Here is a 21,085-nt window from a genome sequence, read left to right on the forward strand (position 1 = left end):
CATTGTCGGCTCAAGGGACACTGTTCTTCGTTTTCCGAAATCTGCACGTTTCACTTCAACTTTCGTCTGCTCATTTCAAAATGTAGACTTCTAAATCGTGACTTCCTTTGCGAATTGAAGCATGAAACCCTATGAATATGCAATCCATCTTCGTGGTATAATAGTTGCAATCTAGACAGACTTCATAAGTACCTGTAGCTTGCATATAGAAAACCACAGGAATATTGATTGCATTCTAAAGTCGCTGCTGTAGTGATGCGATAAGGGGTTTCTTTTTACGGCGGTTTCACAGCCTGTTTTATTGTAAACATGTGAATAAATTACTGCAACCAAATTTACAGAGTTATGAAAACTGCACTTTCAGTTGTTTGACGGAAACAAGTGAACATCATTTCATGGTAATAATGAACAATGTTTCTCGGCAATCGATCTACTACCACGTTTAAGCGAATCTTTTCAGTTTAATGCGTAGGAGAAAATTACCATAGCAACCAAACGTCATCATTATTTATTCCCGGCAAGCAGATCCTTTTCGTACAAAAGCGACGCCCCGGTTGCTTTGGAAACGTTGTGTAAAAATTTTGCACACGGCCAGAGTGAGTTGTGATTGCCTTGACAAGAAGTCACTTTAGGAAACAAGACGCGGCCAACAGGTGTAACAGATGTGCTGTGTCCCGTCTCATTATCCCTGACGATTGCAGGCAACGTCGGTAAATTTGACAGTTTGTGCATTTACGAGGATCCAAAGGTGAGTTCTGATGATTACGGTGCAATTTGAGTTGCTTGCATGGCTAACTAATAATTATTATATACAAATACAATGTTGAATATATTTTCAAAATAATTCTAAAATAGTTTGTCACTTTCGTCTCATTGTTTGAACAAATGTTACTAGCAAACAAGGAATCGTAGCATCTTCGCTTATGTTGATACATTAAAACTTTAACATGTTGTTGCATTTAAGAGAGGCGTCACATGCAAACTGTGATGGAGCATAACTGACATGGCACTTTCACAACAAATTATGTTTTGTCAATTAAGATATCAGTTTTGTGTCTAGTTTATGTAGTATTATAACTTGACTATATGCTTCAATCAAACATGCTTTCTGACTGAGAACAATACGTTTCCAAAATTTAAAAAATTAAACTTCCATTAATATCGGTAATGTTATCTACTTCTCATTATTATTATCGCTTGAATCTTGTGTTCTTTTACTCCAGTGCCGTGCTAACTTGTTGTGTTCTCTGCTAAAATACTATATGCCAACGAAGAGCAGAGAGAGAGAGAGAGAGAGAGAGAGAGAGAGAGAGAGAGAGAGAGAGAGATTTAATCAATCGTTCCATCAAGTTTGAATTCCCGCTACAAGAAGTAAATACATGTTTAGGTTTAAGAGCAAAATTGCAAATTATTCTAATGACAACACAGCTCACACTGCATCACTAACGTGTTGCTCTGGTCGACCTACTGGGACATAACATTTTATGTCATTTCTATTCTTACTCTCATTTTTCCTATATTTGGAAGATACCGTTTGGACAAACAAGGAGGTTTGATTAGTTACATCAGCTGAACACGTCCTCATATGAGATATTTCAGCTACTTTAAAATGTCTTTATCTTTCATATCTAAACGATGCAAAATTAGATACGATTTAAATCTTCCTACAGAAAAAAGCGTTATCTTTTTAGTATAGGATAAAGCCCGAGTACGAGGGCTCTTCTGGTATATAAAGTCCAACCCAACGATAAAATGTCGAGGCCGCAGGCCGAGACATTTTATCGTAGGGTTGGACTTTATATACCAGAAGAGCCCGAGTACGAGGGTTTTATCCGACTTAAAAACTATCGCCCCCAACTGATATATTTTCGTTTTCAATGTGTTTACGTCAACCATCCCCTTTGTCAATGTAACATGTTTTAGGATATGAATTAAAACTTTTATTTGTGAAATAGCCTTCTAATGTAATGGAACATCCTATAAATGCCCTAGGGCACATTATATAAATGCCCTAGGGCACAGCAGATTTTGTGTTGCAGCTGGTTTCCACTGTGTTACCAAATTTGAATATTAAAACGTACCAGATGTCTACAGAATATGACATGTTCACTTTTGATTGGACAGTACTTTACTACGGCGCTGTCATTCGTTTCTGGAATTTGGTGACCAAGGCTTTATGAGTAAATAAAACACCCTGAATTGAGCACTCTGATTGGTCAATCAACAGTAGATAGTTTTTAATTATGAGTTCCAAGTGCTTTGGTGCAGTAGAAAAGATGTAAGTTTTTGTGAAATGGGCTAATTTTCTTTAAAAGTGAGGGATTTTGTAAGTCACGGTGCATTTTGTATTCCCTGAGAGCATGTCATGATTTCTTGAAAAAAATGACTATGATCTTCTGCTTCCTCTTCAATGAGTTTATGCAAAAGGCTATCTACTGATTCAGTAGAGGACAGAAGTTTGTGAAAACAGAAGACAGTTGCTATTGTCTATGTGAATACCAAAACTTCCTAATTATAAAAGGACAGTACGAGCCGCTTCATTACGCCGAATTTATGCTTGTGATAATAAACTGAATCCCGTGACAGTTTGTTATGGACAACATATTTGACATGAAAAATTTCAATGACTGAACATGCGCGTTTCTTATGATAATTTAAATACGATTCGTTCGAAAAAAGAGATCCAAAAATGTCTTTGCTGATATTTATATATTATGTTTATGTTATTGTATTTATATGCTGATATTTATGTTCGCGTGACTTTGTCTTCGTACAAGAACAGAGGCAACAACAATGTTAATTGTTCTGAATGATAACACACTTTCGTCGAGGAATTATAAATTACTTTCTATTGTTTCTAAAAATCGTTTGAAATAATTCGGGCATATCTTCTTCTTAGTTTCATAATCTAACTGCCTACAAGTTCTGGTAGAATCTTTTTCCCTGCACGTTTTGCTCTCTGTAGGCCTCGAACGAGAGGAAAACGTGGAATATGACTCAGCCAAATTAAAACAAAAAACTAAATTGAAGGTGACAGGCAGGAATTAGATTGCAACGCCGTTAGTGGTTTGTCTAAATACAAACCCTTCATACCGATACCACTTAAGCCAGGGGCATACAATATTTGTTTGATAAGTAGGCTTATTGGTACGCTATTTTTTTGTCTGATCTGCGTTGACTTTCTGAAAATGGCTAAAGCACTTATGCTAGGTGGAAATATTCAAGCACAATAGGCTTTGCGTTCTTTAAATACAGATATAAACTAAAGGGATACAATTGGTACTTAACCTTTTTTTCATGAATTTTTCTTGAAACGAGCTTAACCTCCCATCTGCTCGCAGACAAGAATACATTCAGTAAAACATTTTACGGTCCGTACCGAAAAATTATTGTGTACACTGAGTGACTTGGTGCAAGTATGCCATGTTTTCTTGATATCTCCTAAGAAGTAAAAAAGAGCGACTTCATCCCTTTAAATTTTCATTTATTTTTTTACTACCGCCTATCACCTCTTATTGTATGTTGTGTATTTTTTAAAGTCTATGGGATTGCATACTTTTTGTATAATATCCTTCCATGAAGATAATTATTATTTATTATTATTTATATTCAGGGAAAACACAATTATACATTCCTCATAACCGCCCATTTAAAAGGAGGTAATTCTGTCAAACGTTCAAGCAAGCCGTATACCAGTAAGATTTTCAAAATGATTTATTCCACTAACACTCACACGGTCAACACTACAGCAGTATGAAATTATGTGCAATTTAGCAAACCTTAAACATATTAGTGAGCCAAACAGAGAAATACATATTGTTTGCGCTTTTTGATGATTTGCATTTACACAAGGTTTTCCAAAACATCCATGAAAAGATATTGCCAGGCTTTTAACAGCTAACATTCAACATTCAGACGTAAAGTAATGACTTCTATTTTGTTATCATGCATGTATTTGCGTAAAATTTGTAATGATTCGTAGAGTCAAGACTATTACATCCGCTATTTTACCGTATTACCGTGATATTCCTGGTATTGTATCCCATTGAATTCAACTCAACGGCTTTACGCAGCAGAGTAAATGCATTTGTGAACGAAGTACAACATCGTTATCACCGGCTTGCTGTATCGGTGTCTGGTGTTTCACCTGGGGGGGGGGGGTATTGAAAAAAAAGATATTTCCATTCAAGGCTGATTCATAGTCAACTTGTCTCCCTCCCTATCTCTCCCTTCCCCCCTCTCTCTCTCTCTCTCTCTCTCTCTCTCTCTCTCTCTCTCTCTCTCTCTCTCTCTCTCTCTCTCTCAAAATTATTAGACCATTAATCAATCTCAAGTGAGGTGCCTACATGAAAATTACTGTTTGTGTAAATGTTATTAGTACATTAAACTTGTTCTAACAGCTTATTGACTGTTCAGTCACATTTCACTACAATGCCATCGCTACAAGGAGTCATTGGCTGTGTGATAAAGCGATGACCTTAAACTTAAGTTATGAATAGCGCAATATCTGTAGCGTACTTCCCCTTATGAGGGAATGAATGACGTTTTGACGGAGTGTTTGTACTCTAAAATCGAGTAACTTGGCAACATATTGTGAAGTAATTACAGTGGTTACTGATCTTTGGTCGAGTTTCAGTTCATATACAAATCAGTCCCAATGAAGTTTGACCTTGAATACCAGAGAAATATCCTGAAAATTCCGAAACTTAAATACAAAAGATCATTCCCGAAGGTCCGATCAATTGAGTCCTTAACATCATGTTCGGTTGTCATGGTGCACTACTGTGCTCCATTTGAGGTTGAATTTTCTGTATGTTACAGAATTATCGAGATGCATGGTTGTGTCCGCTTTCCTTAAACTCATTTGCATAAACTCGACCTAACACATAGATGTCGTTGTACTGTGACGCCGATAAATTTATCCAAAGTCGAAAAGGAGGTGGGCACACCCTAACTTAGCTAGGATTTGGGTAAACTACATAAATGTACTTATGACGGTGTTAAAAATTCCGGGGGGCGGGGCACTTATCCCACAGGTTACGTCCCTGGTTGCACATATGTAGTGGCAAACCTAACTTTTTATTTTCTGAAACGAAGTAAAGTATTCGTGCCATAGAGTGCAGCTGATCACAGAGAAAGAAAGCATTTTAATAATTTCGATAGCGACTTCAATGTTTTTGATCGATTTTCCTTCATTTATTCCCGTGTAAGAATTTAAGATTTTATATGTTTACCAACTACTTATGTATCAGAGCATTGAAAGTTTTCAGAGTGTTTCTAAAGTTTCGATCTTTTTACGATCTATAAGATTGAATCAATTTTATTCGATATTGTTTCTTGTTACCATGTCTTTGTAATTGTTTTGAAATCGTCTATGAATTGTTTTCTTTTCATTCTTTTCACATTATACACGGAATGTTTACTTTGCCTCTTACATTCTAACTGCAGTTGTGAACGCAATAAGTCCTCAAGCAACTGAGATCGTTTTATGTGGCGTGCTTGAAGAATAAATCACTTAAGGTATTAATTTTTCGTAGGCTGGGGTTCCTTCTGCTTGTTGCAGACTACAAATAGAAACGTATAGCAGCGTACCTCTGAGAAATCACGTTTTGTCAGCCCATGTTCGTTGTCTTTTTCTCTATTCAACATTATCCCACATCTGAGTGTTCAACTACATTTACAGCATATGCTGGAATATGTTATTTCATTAAACATACACAATTAATTAAAACGTAATATAACATTAATAATAATATAATCAACTAACTGTAAAGTAATGTTGTTATAAGAATATAAATCTTGATAACTGACACTTAAAATGTTTATTGCCAATTTTCTTACAATTATGCAACGAATATTACTGCACGCATCACGGCTATTTACATAGTAAATATCTTTAACGTAATAAGTAATTGTATTAACATGAAGATAACGCAACACTTGTTACAGTAATATAAAACATAATATTAAAACCCATTTTGGAAAGATTTTTGATGGCTTTTGTGGTGTGTGTAATTCCTTATGATCAAACAACGGGCAAAGGTTTGTTTCTATGGCATATAACGGACTGTGATCGATGTGAAGTGACCTATTTCAGAGTTTAGCTTTCCAGAGGTATTAAGTGGAAAATCGATAAAGATCCATTTAGAGAAGGAGTACACACTGACAAACTTCCATAAAGTACAACATCTGCAGGCGTTATGGCGTGAGTATCTTTGATACAGTGCCAAAATCACGTTTCAAAAAATCCTGATGTCCAATATTGCCATTTTGAAATGTAATACATCAATTGTCATATTAAATCTATGAAACCGTCTACTATTCCTGAGTGTTTGCCTTTCCCTGACGATCGATGCATTTTCATGGATTAAACCGCCGGCAGATCCAGTGTTCCAAGGAAAAGTAACTATATCCTGAATGTTTTAGAACCAACATTTTCTATAACACTCGAAACCGGCCTGGCGGGTATTATAATATATATCGCCATAGCAACGGAGAGACGTGAAAAAGCCAGATGCTGTTTTTATTCTACTTGCGTTAATTCTTAGTCATCGTATATCTTGACACTTGTACAGTAACATTAATTTAGGGTTTTTTTCAAAAAGAGGAATATAAATGACACGAAGGGCTTCGTTTACACCGTGGGTAGTTCTGAACATTTGAAGGGATTTTTGCTGTGCCATGACAAGTGTGACAACTTGTGGATGCCTCTGAAATCAAACACAGATCTCATAGTTTGTTTTTTTCTATGTTACGTTTAAAGAACACCTACTAGATTATTTACATGTTTATCATCAACACTGCCTCTTTCCACTGCAGTGCTTTTGCTCTTTGATGTATTTTACCGATGAAGCTTTTAAAAGTGATTGGTGGCTATTCTGTTAGGCCATTGCAAGTTTGCAGGTGATGATGTGCTAAAAGACAGTTTTTCACTATTCAGTTCAACTATGCATCAACTGCATGTCATGTGCGAGATCTCTCGTGTTGAAAGCTATTGTCGGTGCAGCTGCTTGAGATCACAAATTTATAAATGAATTGAAAAGAAATTGCAATATGCCAAGGAAATTTATTGACTAACTCATATGTGAGATTTCTTTCATTAATGAACAAGTTATTTGTGTATACTTATACATATATAGCTGATATATGACAGAATGACACTGGGTATGTGAATATAAACATTTCCTTCAAAGTCTTAGAGTAATTTCTATTCGAATACTAATATTCAGGGGTTCAGATTTACAGAAATATCAGTCCTTCATACAAGCTAGGTGCTCTTTAGTCTCATCAGGTCTTACAGACAATAATCTCAAGTACAATATTTTTTTTTCTTCAATTATTTGCATCTTATCATTGCAGGAAAGCCAACTGGCAAAATAAAGAAACCAGGCGATGTTTGACTTCACTTCACGCTGACCACATTGTGACCAACCAAGGCTTTTCAACTCACATACATCTGAAGACCAAAGGTGTTATAAGAATTTCCTGCTGAGGATCACTGGAACTCTAAATCCTTCTACGAAATGGCGGCAAAATCGGACAAAATGGGTTCCAAAGACGCCATCATCGGAAAGAAGAAAAAGGACAAAAAGGGAGGAGCGTGCAGCAGATTTCTGCGTAAATTTTTCAAATTCATCTTTTCAAACATCGGTTTGCTTTGTTTATTGGTTGGCTATACTGTCATGGGAGCCTACGCTTTTATGATGTTAGAAGGTGAGAATATGGAAGAAATGGAATTCATAGACATCATTAACGAGACTTCGAATTTCCTTGACACGGTTTGGAATATGACAGTGTTCGATGCAATGGGAAAAGAGAATTGGACCGACGCGATGCAGGATTTGTTGGACAACTACACAAGTTTGTACAGCCAGCATCAGACTTACTTAGAGACTGAAAAAGACCCGTGGAGTTTTCTTGGGTCGCTGGTATTCTGCACGACGGTGACAACCAGTATTGGTAAGTCATACATGTTTTAGTCAAATGGTTCTTTGCTGTCGCACTTCATTCCTTCTCCAACATTACGTAGTGTAAAACAAAACGAAAAACGCGCCCCGCTTCATATCAGTGGTTGGGTCTCCTAGCGTGTTTAAGATAGCCAACAAATATATACTCATCATGAGTGTTGTCTATTGCTGAATGGCATAAACCTTTATCCAACATGAAAGTGGTTTTACTGAAATCACAGCGTCTTTCTCCCCGCAAACTTAATTACTCCTCATGGCCATACATAGTTACATGCCAGGGCCGTAGTCCTACCAAATTGCCAAGGGGACAGAACCTAGCTTTGCTAGGATTTGGGTAATTTGGATAAATTTCCATGATTCAAATTTACAAATTTACAAAATTTCAGGGGCCGCTTCGATCCCTGCCGCCTCCGGCCACGACCCAGTATGCTATGTATCCGATAGTCTGGCTGTAATCACAATGTGGTCAGATTAGAGATTAGACCGTAAATAAATGCATAACTTTCACCTTGCAGCATAAATAAATCGCTTCAAAAGTACAAAAAATAAAGTCAATATGCCGATACTGTTCCTTTAGAGTAATTAAAAAAAAGACAACATGGGAGTAATCGAACTAAATGTTTCGTCACAAACGTGATATTTATTCCTAAACCTTCACAATTTCACGGTGAGCGGCACAGATTATGTAACGCTAACGCTAAAGCAAGAAAGTTGTTCGACACCACATTTAAGTTACATCTCTGGTAACGCTTGCAAGATAGCAAATGTCCAATGTGAGCATATCCTTGCATCATTAACACGTGGAGTATTGAAACAATGTTAGCGATATGATATCAAAATAGATAAACGTGAAAGAAGCAATTTTTGGCATTTGAAAGGTACATAAACGTTGGTACGTTTCGGCTTCTCTTTTTGTGATCACTTCCAGGAATTTTCATAGAATAAAATGTCAGGCAAATATAAAACTACTAAAAATTACTAGTCCAAACCAGTGCGCACAAAGCAATTGTAGCCACCACATAGCGACAAATTGACTAGCAGTAGACTTTGGTGGGATTTGAAACTTGTTCGCAAAAAATGTTGCACAATACTGAGTAATGTTGATTTAATATTTCGAATGATCCATATCGTAATTATTTGCCATACTTGTGTTTACTTTTATCAGATTTACTTAACACTGAAACGTGTCGCTGCGTTATTGACTGTCTATTGAAATCGTGCCGCATTTTGATAAATAGTTCGCCATGAATAGATACACACTCGCTGTCGATATTGTCCGCATTCAAAGCGTCAATAGGCAGAGGGGATCGATACAGGATGAAATGGTGAATACACGCGTATTGGATTTCAAATCAACCACGTCTCGCTGAGAGAAACAAGAGGTGGGGAACTTCCGGCCTCCACTGATTGAAATCTATGGAGATTACTAATAGTAAGACGCCGTGGAATGTAGTCAAATAACACAAGAAAACTGAATTTAATTCATTAGTAAAATGATGTAATCAATAAGTGCGTTGCAATAATGAAACGATCTCGTTGTTAGGTAGGCATTGATTCTCCTTTCAAAACAATTTGTTGACGTAGGATACATGGTTTGGGTAATTTCTCCATCAGCTTGTCTCATTCCTTCCTCTCCATCCAGCCACGAGTGGAAATCTGAAGATGTGCCATCATTAAAGAGGCCATATCATCTATAAGGAAGACATTAAATTGCATGCGTAGTATGTTTTTCAAGTTGCCAGAAAGCTGCAGAAAGCTGCAGAAACACTTGTTCCCATGGTTACTTGTAAACAGACTCAACTTAACAAGTACTTCCCGTTTGGAAAATTACAAAAAAATGCTTGCTGTGAGCTTTTGACACTAAAATGTAAACAGACCGTTAAAGATCTCACAAAATACTGCGTACACATACGGTTCTAATAATTACCCAGCATGATTTTCGGCACATAACACGTTCTCTGGAGCACTATACACGGAATCCTTAACGTTATTTCGACAACGTGCCTCGTAATCGTCATATCAAAGGCAAAGTATTCCATCACAACTTGACGGAAACGTCTGACAAGCTCAAAAGGGGTTACTGCATGCATAGCTAATGGCTGTACTCAGTAGATTAAGAAAGCTTGGGGCGAAGACGAGAAACCTGCTTCATGACCATGTATGATTTAGATATGACTACGAGCTCTACAGATTATTGCAATTTAGCAGAGAAGCATGTGATAAAATACGTTACCTATAATAACAGTTTTTGCAACAACGTGTGTCTACGTAATGTTTACATATAACGTCATATAACGACATATCAAAGATGGTTGTCACAGCAAAACCATGTGCGCATGGCTTTACAAATTTAACTCATGATCAGAAATGATCAATATTCATCTAAACTGCATGGAATATGAGAAATGTTAGATATTCTAAAAGTCTCATATATGTTTTAAATGAACAAACCTTACATAATTTGCCATTATGAAATCCTGTATTAAGCATCGCCATTCTTTTCTAACGGGAATATATTTCAAAGAAGAATCAGGCAAGCTTTTAGTAGTTCAAAGTATTGTGCCAGGACCCGTCGACTTTGGCAGAGTGTGTTATGAGCCGGACCAGAACGTAAACTTCGTTCATTATGTACTTCGCGCAGTTAGAGACGGCGATTTAGTTAAATTAAAAACAGAACGTTTATCGATTTAACAAAATTTAAATAACACAACGATTGCATGGCTTTGAAATAATCTAATCTTACTTATTGGCATTTTATTTTCAGTCAAAAGTCATTCACAACTCATCTCGGTATTAGTTTTGTTGATTAAATGTTATTACTTTGGCACATTATTTGATCAATTTGTTATGTAACGTTACATTGTCGTCGAGGTCGTCTTCACGAGTTTTCATAATTAGAAAATGTGTTTGCTCGAATCTTCAACGTGTCACGTGCATCTGACGGCAGTTCGCACAAGAGCCCAGATTAATTTCTGGCACTAGTAATTGTTGCGGATTCTAAAAGTTAACACATGTAATTCATCATGGAAGGTCGTCGAAGGAGTAAATACGCGTTTGCAAATGTTTCTGGCGATGGTGGATAATCGCTGCATTTGTAACAAAGTATGACTATTTGCTGATTTTGCAAGAAAATTGTTTACAAGAAAAAAACATTCTTGAAATCAAAAAATCTATAAATAAAAAGAAAATGCCATCATTTAACATTCATACAACGCTTCTGTCTAGCCTTGACTTGCTGTTACACCTGTTCGACAGAATCCATAAAAATTCAGTTATTTATGACATATTTGTACTATTACTTGAATCGTTCAGATGCGCCTCTGCCATTTCGTTGCTCTTGGAAACATCAGAACTGTCGAATTTCTCCGACTCGTGTTAACGTACATTTTAATAGACCCATACATACGATTTCTCTGACTGGATTTCAGTGTAACTGAGTAGATTATCTGCGAAACGGACTACCCTTAATAATATCTAAAACTGTATCAAGAACAACTAATTTCAAATTTGAAGAGAACGAGGTTTCGGACCGTGAAATTCAAATCGGATGATCTTATCCTTTAATGCGTGTACTGTTCTGAATTCTGCAAAGATTAATTTCATTTGAGAATGTTTAGATGTATTGTCTCTTTAGAATGAAGGTGCTATTTCCAGCGAACGGAAATTAACTTTTTAAAGGATGTTTGAAATGGAATATAAATCAGAGTTGAATTGGTGTTATATGCACTTTTCAAATCGTGTGCACAGAATAACTCGCTAAAGGACAGGTTATCGCTATTATGCCGTGTATAGAGTCGCTTCTTGGTCAAAAAAAATATTGCGTACGATTCGCAAAGCAATCTAATGTTTTGATGACCATCGCAATGGGAGGAAACGGTTGATGTACTTTCACTCTTTTATAGCTGACTTTGACAGTCTTATTAGAAAACTGATAGGATTTTGCTCAGACAACTTATTCATCGTAAATATCGCCTTACAGTGACCGAAGAAAATATCTTCTCGTTCAGAATGTTTGGTCGGATGGTCTGACATGACATTACAGAACCAGATTGCCGTAAGGTATTTAGCTTTTGTGTGACACATTACTGTTCGTTTTGTTCCGGTAAAAGTGTTACTTTTCAAGGGGAAAGGAATACTAGTCTCAAGATCCTATAAATATAAACTGAAAGAGCTGCTTGGAAATGTTGGCAGTCTGACATTGGAGGAAATCCTTTGTTGTTTTTGGAGAGGACTGAAACATAACCAACAATCTACGAAAGACGAGTGCTGACAACCTGAAACAGGCATTTTTGTTTTTTGATAATTTTTACGCACTTTCATCTGTTTCCTCGTACTTATACTTGGCATAAAAAGACACTACAACTAACCTAGAAATGAAAGAGTATGTAGACTGTAATCAGTGTACTGCAAGGGCACCTTGTCTCTGGAATCACGTGACTATGTCTCATATTTAATAAACTGCGTATTGATGCCCTGGAATTATGTTTGCTCGTGCTTTGGCAGAATGAATCAGGTTGACGAGGTAGCACAAAGCAAGTAGCAAAGAGTATCGATTCCATCATCAGTTTTATCGACGCTCTGAATCGCCATGGAAACGTCATCTGAAATACGATGACGTAAAGCCCATAGCATAACAACGATGTCTTGAAGTTTACCATGAGTCAGAATTTCGATTTTTCTCTAAGTTAGAATTTTCGTTTCTCAGAAAATGGATATCTGTGTTCGATATGTGTTTATTAGAAAGTGTAGCTTGAATGAATGCAAAATTAGAAATATGGAGAGTATAGTATCTGAAAATTGACATCGCCGGCAAATTATAAATGGACTCTCCACTATTAAAGTTACTTGATCAAAACTTTGAAGTCGTGCGCTCTGGTTAAAACTTGAACAATGCTAGGTGAAGAGGCTCAGCGTCAGTTGTGTGACATGAGACGCTTTTGGAGACGACTGTACATAAATAATTCTGAGCCCTATGTGGTGTTCAGTCGATTTGCGACGATGAGTACAAATTTAATTCGTCCTATTTGATATAATTGAAAATGCATGCAAATACGACTAAGCAGTGCACCTTGACTCGTCTGTGTCTTCACGTGTTGTGTTTGGAGTTTTCCCCTCTAATCAGTCAAACAGTTCAGACAATACGATTGCAACTTGAAACGATCTATCTGTAAATCTCATGACGTTCGCAAGGCATCACGGTATAGCCATGTACGTGTGAACTCAACAGAGCAATTACAGTCTGTAGTCACCTCATTAAAACCGTCACAGGATTCTCCGATTATTTAGGGCACGGACATACATCGACGATGACAAGCGAAGGCAATAACAGCACGTGACACATTCCGCCTTAATACTGTGTTTGAACACGATCGGCATAGCAACCATGTCTGAGGAAAATGTTCTCGTTAGTGTAAATATCTGCCTCTCATTGTATTATGCGTCGATCTAGAATATTAAGTTCATGTTATTGTCTGTTTAGGACAGCGTTAATGTAAGTTCACCAGCGTGTTTTATATTGATAATTTTCAGTCTGTAATGACAAGGCACTAGGCAAGGGCAGTACAACCGACAAATAGTGTAAGAGCTCCACAGATGTCTTCTTAAATACGAAAGAGTGCACGATCCGTCTCTGTTTTCCAACTTCAACTGACGTGAACTCCATCAATGGAGTTGAGCCAATTTTGCACATGCTTGTTTGAAAGTAGTGTATATATAAACCTAAAATTCTTGTTAAATTGGCGTGAATTGTATATGTACACTATATGTGTATAAATATATGTATATATGTTTATTAATATATGTATATATGAGTATGTATATGTATATATATATTCACATATTCACAAATATACTCTCATTTATATTATATATTTTATCAAATTACACATAGAAGTAAATAACTAACTTACGTAATTATACACACATAATATATATATATATATATATATATATATATATATATATATATATATATATATATATATATGTATATATATTATATAATTTGCATATATATTATGGATGCAAATGACTTACTTCCTCTGACGTTAACATTCACTGAAGCAATTCGCTCTCTGACAGTCTTGTTTGTAAGTGCATGGCAAAAACGAGCTCACATTTCTTAATATATATTTTAAGTACATAAATATTGCGTAAATATGATACAAGTACATAATTTCTTTCGCCTTTGATGTGCGAAATTTACCGACATCAAACCTTTCTACCAGATTTAATTTTTATAAATGCCCTGTATATTTACCTCAAGTATTTCCTCTGAGGAGTTGACACCTGCACACTAGAGTACATGTCATAAGTCATTTGGCTAGTAAAGACAATGTTATGACGGATTCTTTTTTACTATTGTTATCTTGTGTGTTTTCAGGTTATGGTTATATAGCGCCTGTAACGATGGGTGGTCGTATATTCTGTATGATATATGCAACGTTTGGTATCCCATTGATGTTCGTCGTGCTCATCAACATAGGTACCATAATGGCCGACGTCGCCAAATGTGCCTGTGTGGGCTCCGCCTGTAAGAAGAAGGCAAAAGTGAGGCCGATCGACTCGAAGGATGGCAAGTGGGCTGACAAGAATCTGAAACCAGAGAAAGTGAGCATTTCTCGGCCGCCCAGCGCCGAGAGACAAGTCAACATACGCGACATCGCAGTGGAAGAACGCAAACGGGATGAAGAGGTGACCAAGAATATGCAAGTACCGATCATAGTTATTCTGATGATGTTGACGGGCTACAACTGTCTTGGCATGCTGCTGTTTTCTTTCTACATGGAGTGGGGATACCTGGAGGCCTTCTATTTCTCCTTCATCACGCTGAGCACGGTCGGATTTGGTGACTTAATCATTGATGATCTCTCTGATACAGTGTTCCTGTCGATCTCTGCTTTATATACACTCGTTGGCTTGGCCGTCGTCTCTATGTGCATCACACTCTTGACGGAGAGGTTCGTTTCCCTGGCAACATCGGTTGGCAAAGCGATCGGTCTCGTCAAGGAAGAAGAGGAAGAGTAGAAAAACAACGATGACGTGTTATGAATGTGCTTTGCGTCATCTTACTGTGTTATATATGGTTGACATCCATGACGTAATAAACACGGGCATGCTAAATGAAAGGCATTTCTCAAAGATGCCTTATTTATAAAGACAAAGGGTAATGACCTTCATAGATAGAAAACACTCAGTCTAACACATATCAGAAATGAACAATAAAAATGTATGAGTAAAACTTTTTTTAACATTGTCACATAGCTTTGCTAGTCACGTGATAGCACTGCACCTTCAAAATGCAGAACAGCCTTATTGCTGTAGAAACATGCGCATTCCGACTTGATCGTTTGTTGATGGCTGTGAAGTAACTATTAACGTTTGGAGACAAACAAAACAACTGAGGTAAGATAAAACCACTGTCTGTGGTGAAGATTTTGAAACTTGGTATAAAAGTCGAAGTCACCTGCAAGCTCTTTCATCGAATTCGTTCATCTGAACATGAATGTACGTGTATTATTGAGTGACAGTCAAATTATTCCACGGACGGAAGTTTTGATAAATAGGGAACGTTATATGTTGGTTTTGCAAACATTTAGGATGAATATACATCTTAGAAAAAATATAAACTGTTTCGCTATGGGATCTGTGTCAAATTTTCAACTCGAGATCGTAAAAGTCACTGACAGAGACAGTGAATACTGCACAGGCTGCTAAACAAACGTGAGCAATACATACAATTGTTCGACATCGAAAGTCATGCAGCCTTTGTGCGCAGTAACAGTAACAACGAGCAAAGAAGGGTTGCTTACAGAGTAGAACTAGTCAGTGATCTTGACAACTTGAAAACGCCCAGATGCTACGCGAGTTTGTGGAAACATAATACTGAAAGATGACTGGAAAAGGACTACAAGACTGTCCGTTTTTTTACATTCTTCTTACATTTCCTACGCACACGTACTTTTTAGGACAATCTTTGAATCATAAACTTTTTTCTTGACAGAAGAGGCTACACTGATGGTGGAACACTGTCACAATCACATTATTATGCAAGAAGCTACCTTTCTGAAAGTACTTACTGGTAGATTACTATAAAGTTGTATTTAAGATATTGAAATTGAGATGGCTTTTACAAGTTAGACCTATCTTTGTTTAAAAATGTTAATTCGAATTTGTAGCAAGTTATCAAATTTTCACGAATTCACTTGTTCAGGCTGCATATATTCAAACTGAGATTAAGGGGCCTGGTGGGACCACAAAAAAGATTAACAATGGCCCAAAATGAAAGGAAAGTGTAAAAACAGGTTCAAATCGGCTGTTAGATCCGATTCAAAAGATTTATCTAGACAAGGAGTGGGTAGAGACAAGATGAGCAGGGAGTGAATTCTATAGACGACTAACTTTAGAACTGTAGCAATTAGGATAAAGGTTGGTATTCATGTGTCCTTGATATTGTGACAGTATAATGGTGTCCTATAACTGATTATCTTTGGTCCTTGTGATACGTAGTTTGTTCGGAATGTTTGGCAGCTCTATTGATGACCGCATAAAGAAATGACGGTAGAACATACGTTTATCCAATGAACCATTTCCCTATAATGAGGGGGTTTCGGTGGCATATACCTTCAATGGATTTTCAAACCACTTCATGGATACCTTCAATTGATTTTCAAACCGCTTCATCGATTAGGAGTTTTCTCCGCGTTTTATCGCCGAAAAGTAACGGAACGTTTAGATGTTTAAACTTATGATTATTCTTTGATGACTCACGACAATAAAGCCTTATCCGTTCATATCGTAAATACTGGTTGCGTTCAAATCCGCTGCTTCATGAAACCCGTAAATTTCGAAAAGAGTCAAAAGGTACTTCATCGACACAGCGGAAACGTCAAAATGATTATTAGCCAAATTTCTAGTTTCTATTTGAAAGAATAAATTGGAATATTGACTGGTCGCAATTTACAACAGATTCGTTCAAAGCGTAACGTGATACTTTGGCTATCACAGTTCGAATTCTAACACAGTCTGTATGGCTCTATTATGATTGAAATTAATCTATTAAATGTAAAGTACGGATTAATCCTACCGCAACAAATCGTTAAAGTTGTTTAGTTTTGCGCTGATTAACAAAGTAAATATCAGCGTTTCCACAAAGACGATATTATTAGATGACACCAGTACACCATTTATTTTAATTGGCAACATTGATCGATATTTCGTGCCAGTAAATATACTTTACGTCGAAGAGAATTGATTGTTTCTGTTTGAGAAAGAAAATTTCAAAACAGAAATTCTACACATATTTCTGAACTTTGATGATGCCTGTCACAAATGACATAAAATTAGGGAGCTCGTAGAAACAGTTACACTTGCCGATTCACTCACTTTTTTGTCGATTTCGTTCATTTTCCCCAGTCGAGTCCATTGTAGGACATTTCCTATAACGGTAGAAAATGAAACGTATTTTGATATACGGACAAGTACTTGAGGTAAAACTAATGAGTAATAATGATCAATAAAGTTTTTAAAGTTTGGTTGGGAATATATTTAATTGCTCTAAAGAGGAATCAAGAGCGTCTTTCGATACTCTTAAAGACATGAACTTTGTGACTCTTCAACCCAACTGCACATTTATAATTAATTTCATGATTTCATAACATCAATTTATATACCTGATCTTATCTGTTGCAAACTATATTTCTATACCAATATTAACATTGGTTTATTCGCCATCACCATTCTCCGTATTCTGTACTATTGTGATCCTTATATGTCATTATAGTCCAATACCTGTCACTGAAGTTCAAGTTTGCTTTTCAATACACTTCATCACAGTTCAAGTTTGCAATCTAATGCCTCTCATCAACCTTTAAATTTGCAATCCAAGATCTACCATTAGAGTTCAAGTTTGCTATCCTATATCTGTTATTATAGTTCAAGTTTGCTTTTCAATACACTTCATCACAGTTAAAGTTTGCAAATGCCTCTCATCAACCTTCAAATTTGCAATCCAAGATCTACCATTAGAATTAAAGTTTGCTATCATAATCCTATATCCGTCATTATAATTCAAGGTTGCTTTTCAACACACTTCATCACAGTTCAAGTTTGCAATGTAATATCTCTCATCAACTTTCAAATTTGCAATCCAAGATCTACCATTAGGGTTCAAGTTTGCTATCCTATATCTGTCATTACAGTTCAAGTTTGCTTTTCAATACACTTCATCACAGTTAAAGTTTACAAATGCCTCTCGTTAACCTTCAAATTTGCAATCCAATATCTACCATTAGAATTCAAGTTTGCTATCCTATATCTGTCATTATAATTCAAGTTTGCTTATCACAGTTAATTTGCTTCATCACAGTTAAAGTTTACAAATGCCTCTCATCAACCTTCAAATTTGCAATCCAAGATCTACCATTAGAGTTCAAGTTTGCTATCCTACATCTGTCACTATAATTCAAGTTTGATTTTCAATACACTTCATCACAGTTAAAGTTTGCAAATGCCTCTCATCAATCTTCAAATTTGCAATCCAAGATCTACCATTAGAGTTCAAGTTTGCTATCCGATATCTGTCATTATAATTCAAGTTTTCTTTTCAATACACTTCATCACAGTTAGAGTTTACAATTGCCTCTCGTTAACCTTCAAATTTGCAATCCAATATCTACCATTAGAGTTCAAGTTTGCTATCATAATCCTATATCTGTCATTATAATTCAAGTTTGATTTTCAATACACTTCATCACAATTCAAGATTGCAATCTAATACCTCTCATCAACCTTCAAATTTGCAATCCAAGATCTAGCATTAGGGTTCAAGTTTGCTATCCTATATCTGTCATTACAGTTCAAGTTTGATTTTCAATACACTTCATCACAGTTAAAGTTTACAAATGCCTCTCGTCAACCTTCAAATTTGCAATCCAACATCTACCATAAGAGATCAAGTTTGCTATGCGATATCTATCAGTAGAGTTCATGTTCAAGTTTCTAATTCAATATTTCTTATCAGAGTTCAAGTTTGCAATTTCATAACTGTTATAAGAGTAGTTTGGTATCTGATATCTGCCATTGGAGTCTAATTTTGTAATCTAATATTCCTCATTGGAGTTCACGTTTACTATTCAATATCTGTTTTTAAGTTTTGCCGTATGATATCTGTCTTTTGAATTCCAGTTTGTTGATTCAAGCTATATTATTTTATTGCCATGGACAGTTTAAAGCTTTTGGTCTATTTTGGTCTACCCTTCGTTGCGTCTCATTTTGAAACTCATAGAGTCACTGAAGTTTTGACCGGCTTACCTTTGTGAAAGTCGAATTTTTAATTTTCCCTGTAGAGTTAACACAGGAATGGAAGCCATTTTGAATTCAGAGAGTCGGTAAACATTTTGGCAATTCGATTACCTTGTACTAAATTTTGCCCAGTGACCCCGATGTTTATTCTTTGTATTAAAAGGGAATGATTTACAGTTTTTTGACAGAAAGTTTTGGAGAAAATTTGAGTCTTTTAATTTCATGGCGCTTAGTATTTGGAGTCGCTTTCTGATAAAAAGCAAATTAAAGTAGCTCTTTCTACTACTTACATCGATGTAAAAGTATAACTCAATGATGCATGAGTACAAGAGACTAGTTGCTTTGTCTCTCTACCAAAATGTTCGATATAAAATATAGTATCACCTTGAATGTATATACTTGCCTCTTGGATATCAAGAAAGACCAGCTGTTGTATTTTTGAAAAAAAAATAACTTCATTATTCGTAGTTGTTCAAGTCGTTGTCTTTGTCGTTCGTATTTGGTTTCAATGTTGTGAATTGTCATAAACACCATGTTTGTAATACAAAGAGATATATGGTTCGGTTGTTCGTTCTTTTTGTTGTGTTTTGTTTTTATCTGATGATGAATAGATTCAGCAACTGAAAAACTTTATTCACCACGTATTGAAGACGGTGATAAAACCGTAATGCACTGAGTATGTATGTATGGCCTTATCACGTGACCATCATAAAAGTTTTTAAATAGTTTAGATATAGATTCCATAGACCGTGGTTTCGATCAATTAATGTGTTGAAGTTAGATTTTACAAAGAGAGTACTTTTCCTTTGTTTGCGTGTTAAATCGTTCAATTCTCGATACATTAAATTTTTTGATCATTTCTAAATCGATTGATCATTCCCTGAATTCATTTACACAAATTTTCTTATGTTGCCATGAATATGTCATACATTGTTGACAATCCCTAGATAGTAATGTGATGGAATAAATAAAATGTGATATTCTTTGTTTGTAAACTTTGTTATTTGCCCTCACAATCTTGATTACAGTGATTTCTGTTATCTGTCTGCAAAACTGAGGTGTTTGTGCGATTTTATCCTTTTACTTATACTAGTGTCTTTTGAAGCCTGTGAAACCCATTCAATGTGGACCCATTGTGCATTATTCGTCTATGTAAATAAACTTTTTCCATGAGTGATTATAATGTAACTTTATCAATTCTTATTAAAGCTGTAATTCATCTTTGAAAATATTTCGCTTTCTTTGTCAACTTTCCACCTTCTATGAGTAGAAATATCTACCGCTATGTAATTTTTCGGTTTTCCAATAGTGACACGTTACAGCTGCACATTATTTTTCACAAAATATTGCCAAATTGTAGTCTGGGTAAGTTTCCCCGAGGCCTCTACTTAAAGGAATACTCCTCAATCCCTGGTTCTCGCATTAGTCCTTATTGACATTGAGTATTTACATGGTGTTAGCACTTTGTTTTCCATTGATTTTTTTTTATCAAGGTGGTCTGTTTGTTTGTAGATCAAGCTGGTAAATAACCAGCCCCTTTAAGTGATACAGACTTCAATCAGAGTAGATCGCATCTCTTGGTGACATAGGAATATCGAGTAAACTTTCACGCACTTTTTTCGTGCGCACCGATACCCATATGTCCCGACCGATCCCATTCGAAATATCATGATCATGACGTGCACTCGAGTGAAACTTAATTAACTTAACTTAATTTAGTTGTTTTAATATGGTTGATAGGACTGCAATAAAATCAAAAGCTAATGAAAGGGACAATTAACCAAATGAACAGAAAATGGTAATTTACCTAAACTTTT

General features: G+C 36.1%; 1 protein-coding gene across 1 annotated transcript; it reads left to right on the forward strand.

The window, feature by feature from the left end:
* Positions 1 to 635: 635 nt before the first annotated feature.
* Positions 636 to 20,489, forward strand: LOC139144682 (potassium channel subfamily K member 18-like). Its single transcript, XM_070715407.1, has 3 exons — positions 636 to 748; positions 7,360 to 7,959; positions 14,350 to 20,489. The coding sequence occupies exons 2-3, from the start codon at positions 7,524 to 7,526 to the stop codon at positions 14,991 to 14,993; spliced, it is 1,080 nt and encodes a 359-aa protein (XP_070571508.1). The 5' UTR covers positions 636 to 748; positions 7,360 to 7,523; the 3' UTR covers positions 14,994 to 20,489.
* Positions 20,490 to 21,085: the final 596 nt, after the last annotated feature.

The sequence above is a fragment of the Ptychodera flava genome, chromosome 12 (genome assembly GCF_041260155.1).
Source record: "Ptychodera flava strain L36383 chromosome 12, AS_Pfla_20210202, whole genome shotgun sequence".
Taxonomy (NCBI): Eukaryota; Metazoa; Hemichordata; class Enteropneusta; family Ptychoderidae; genus Ptychodera; species Ptychodera flava.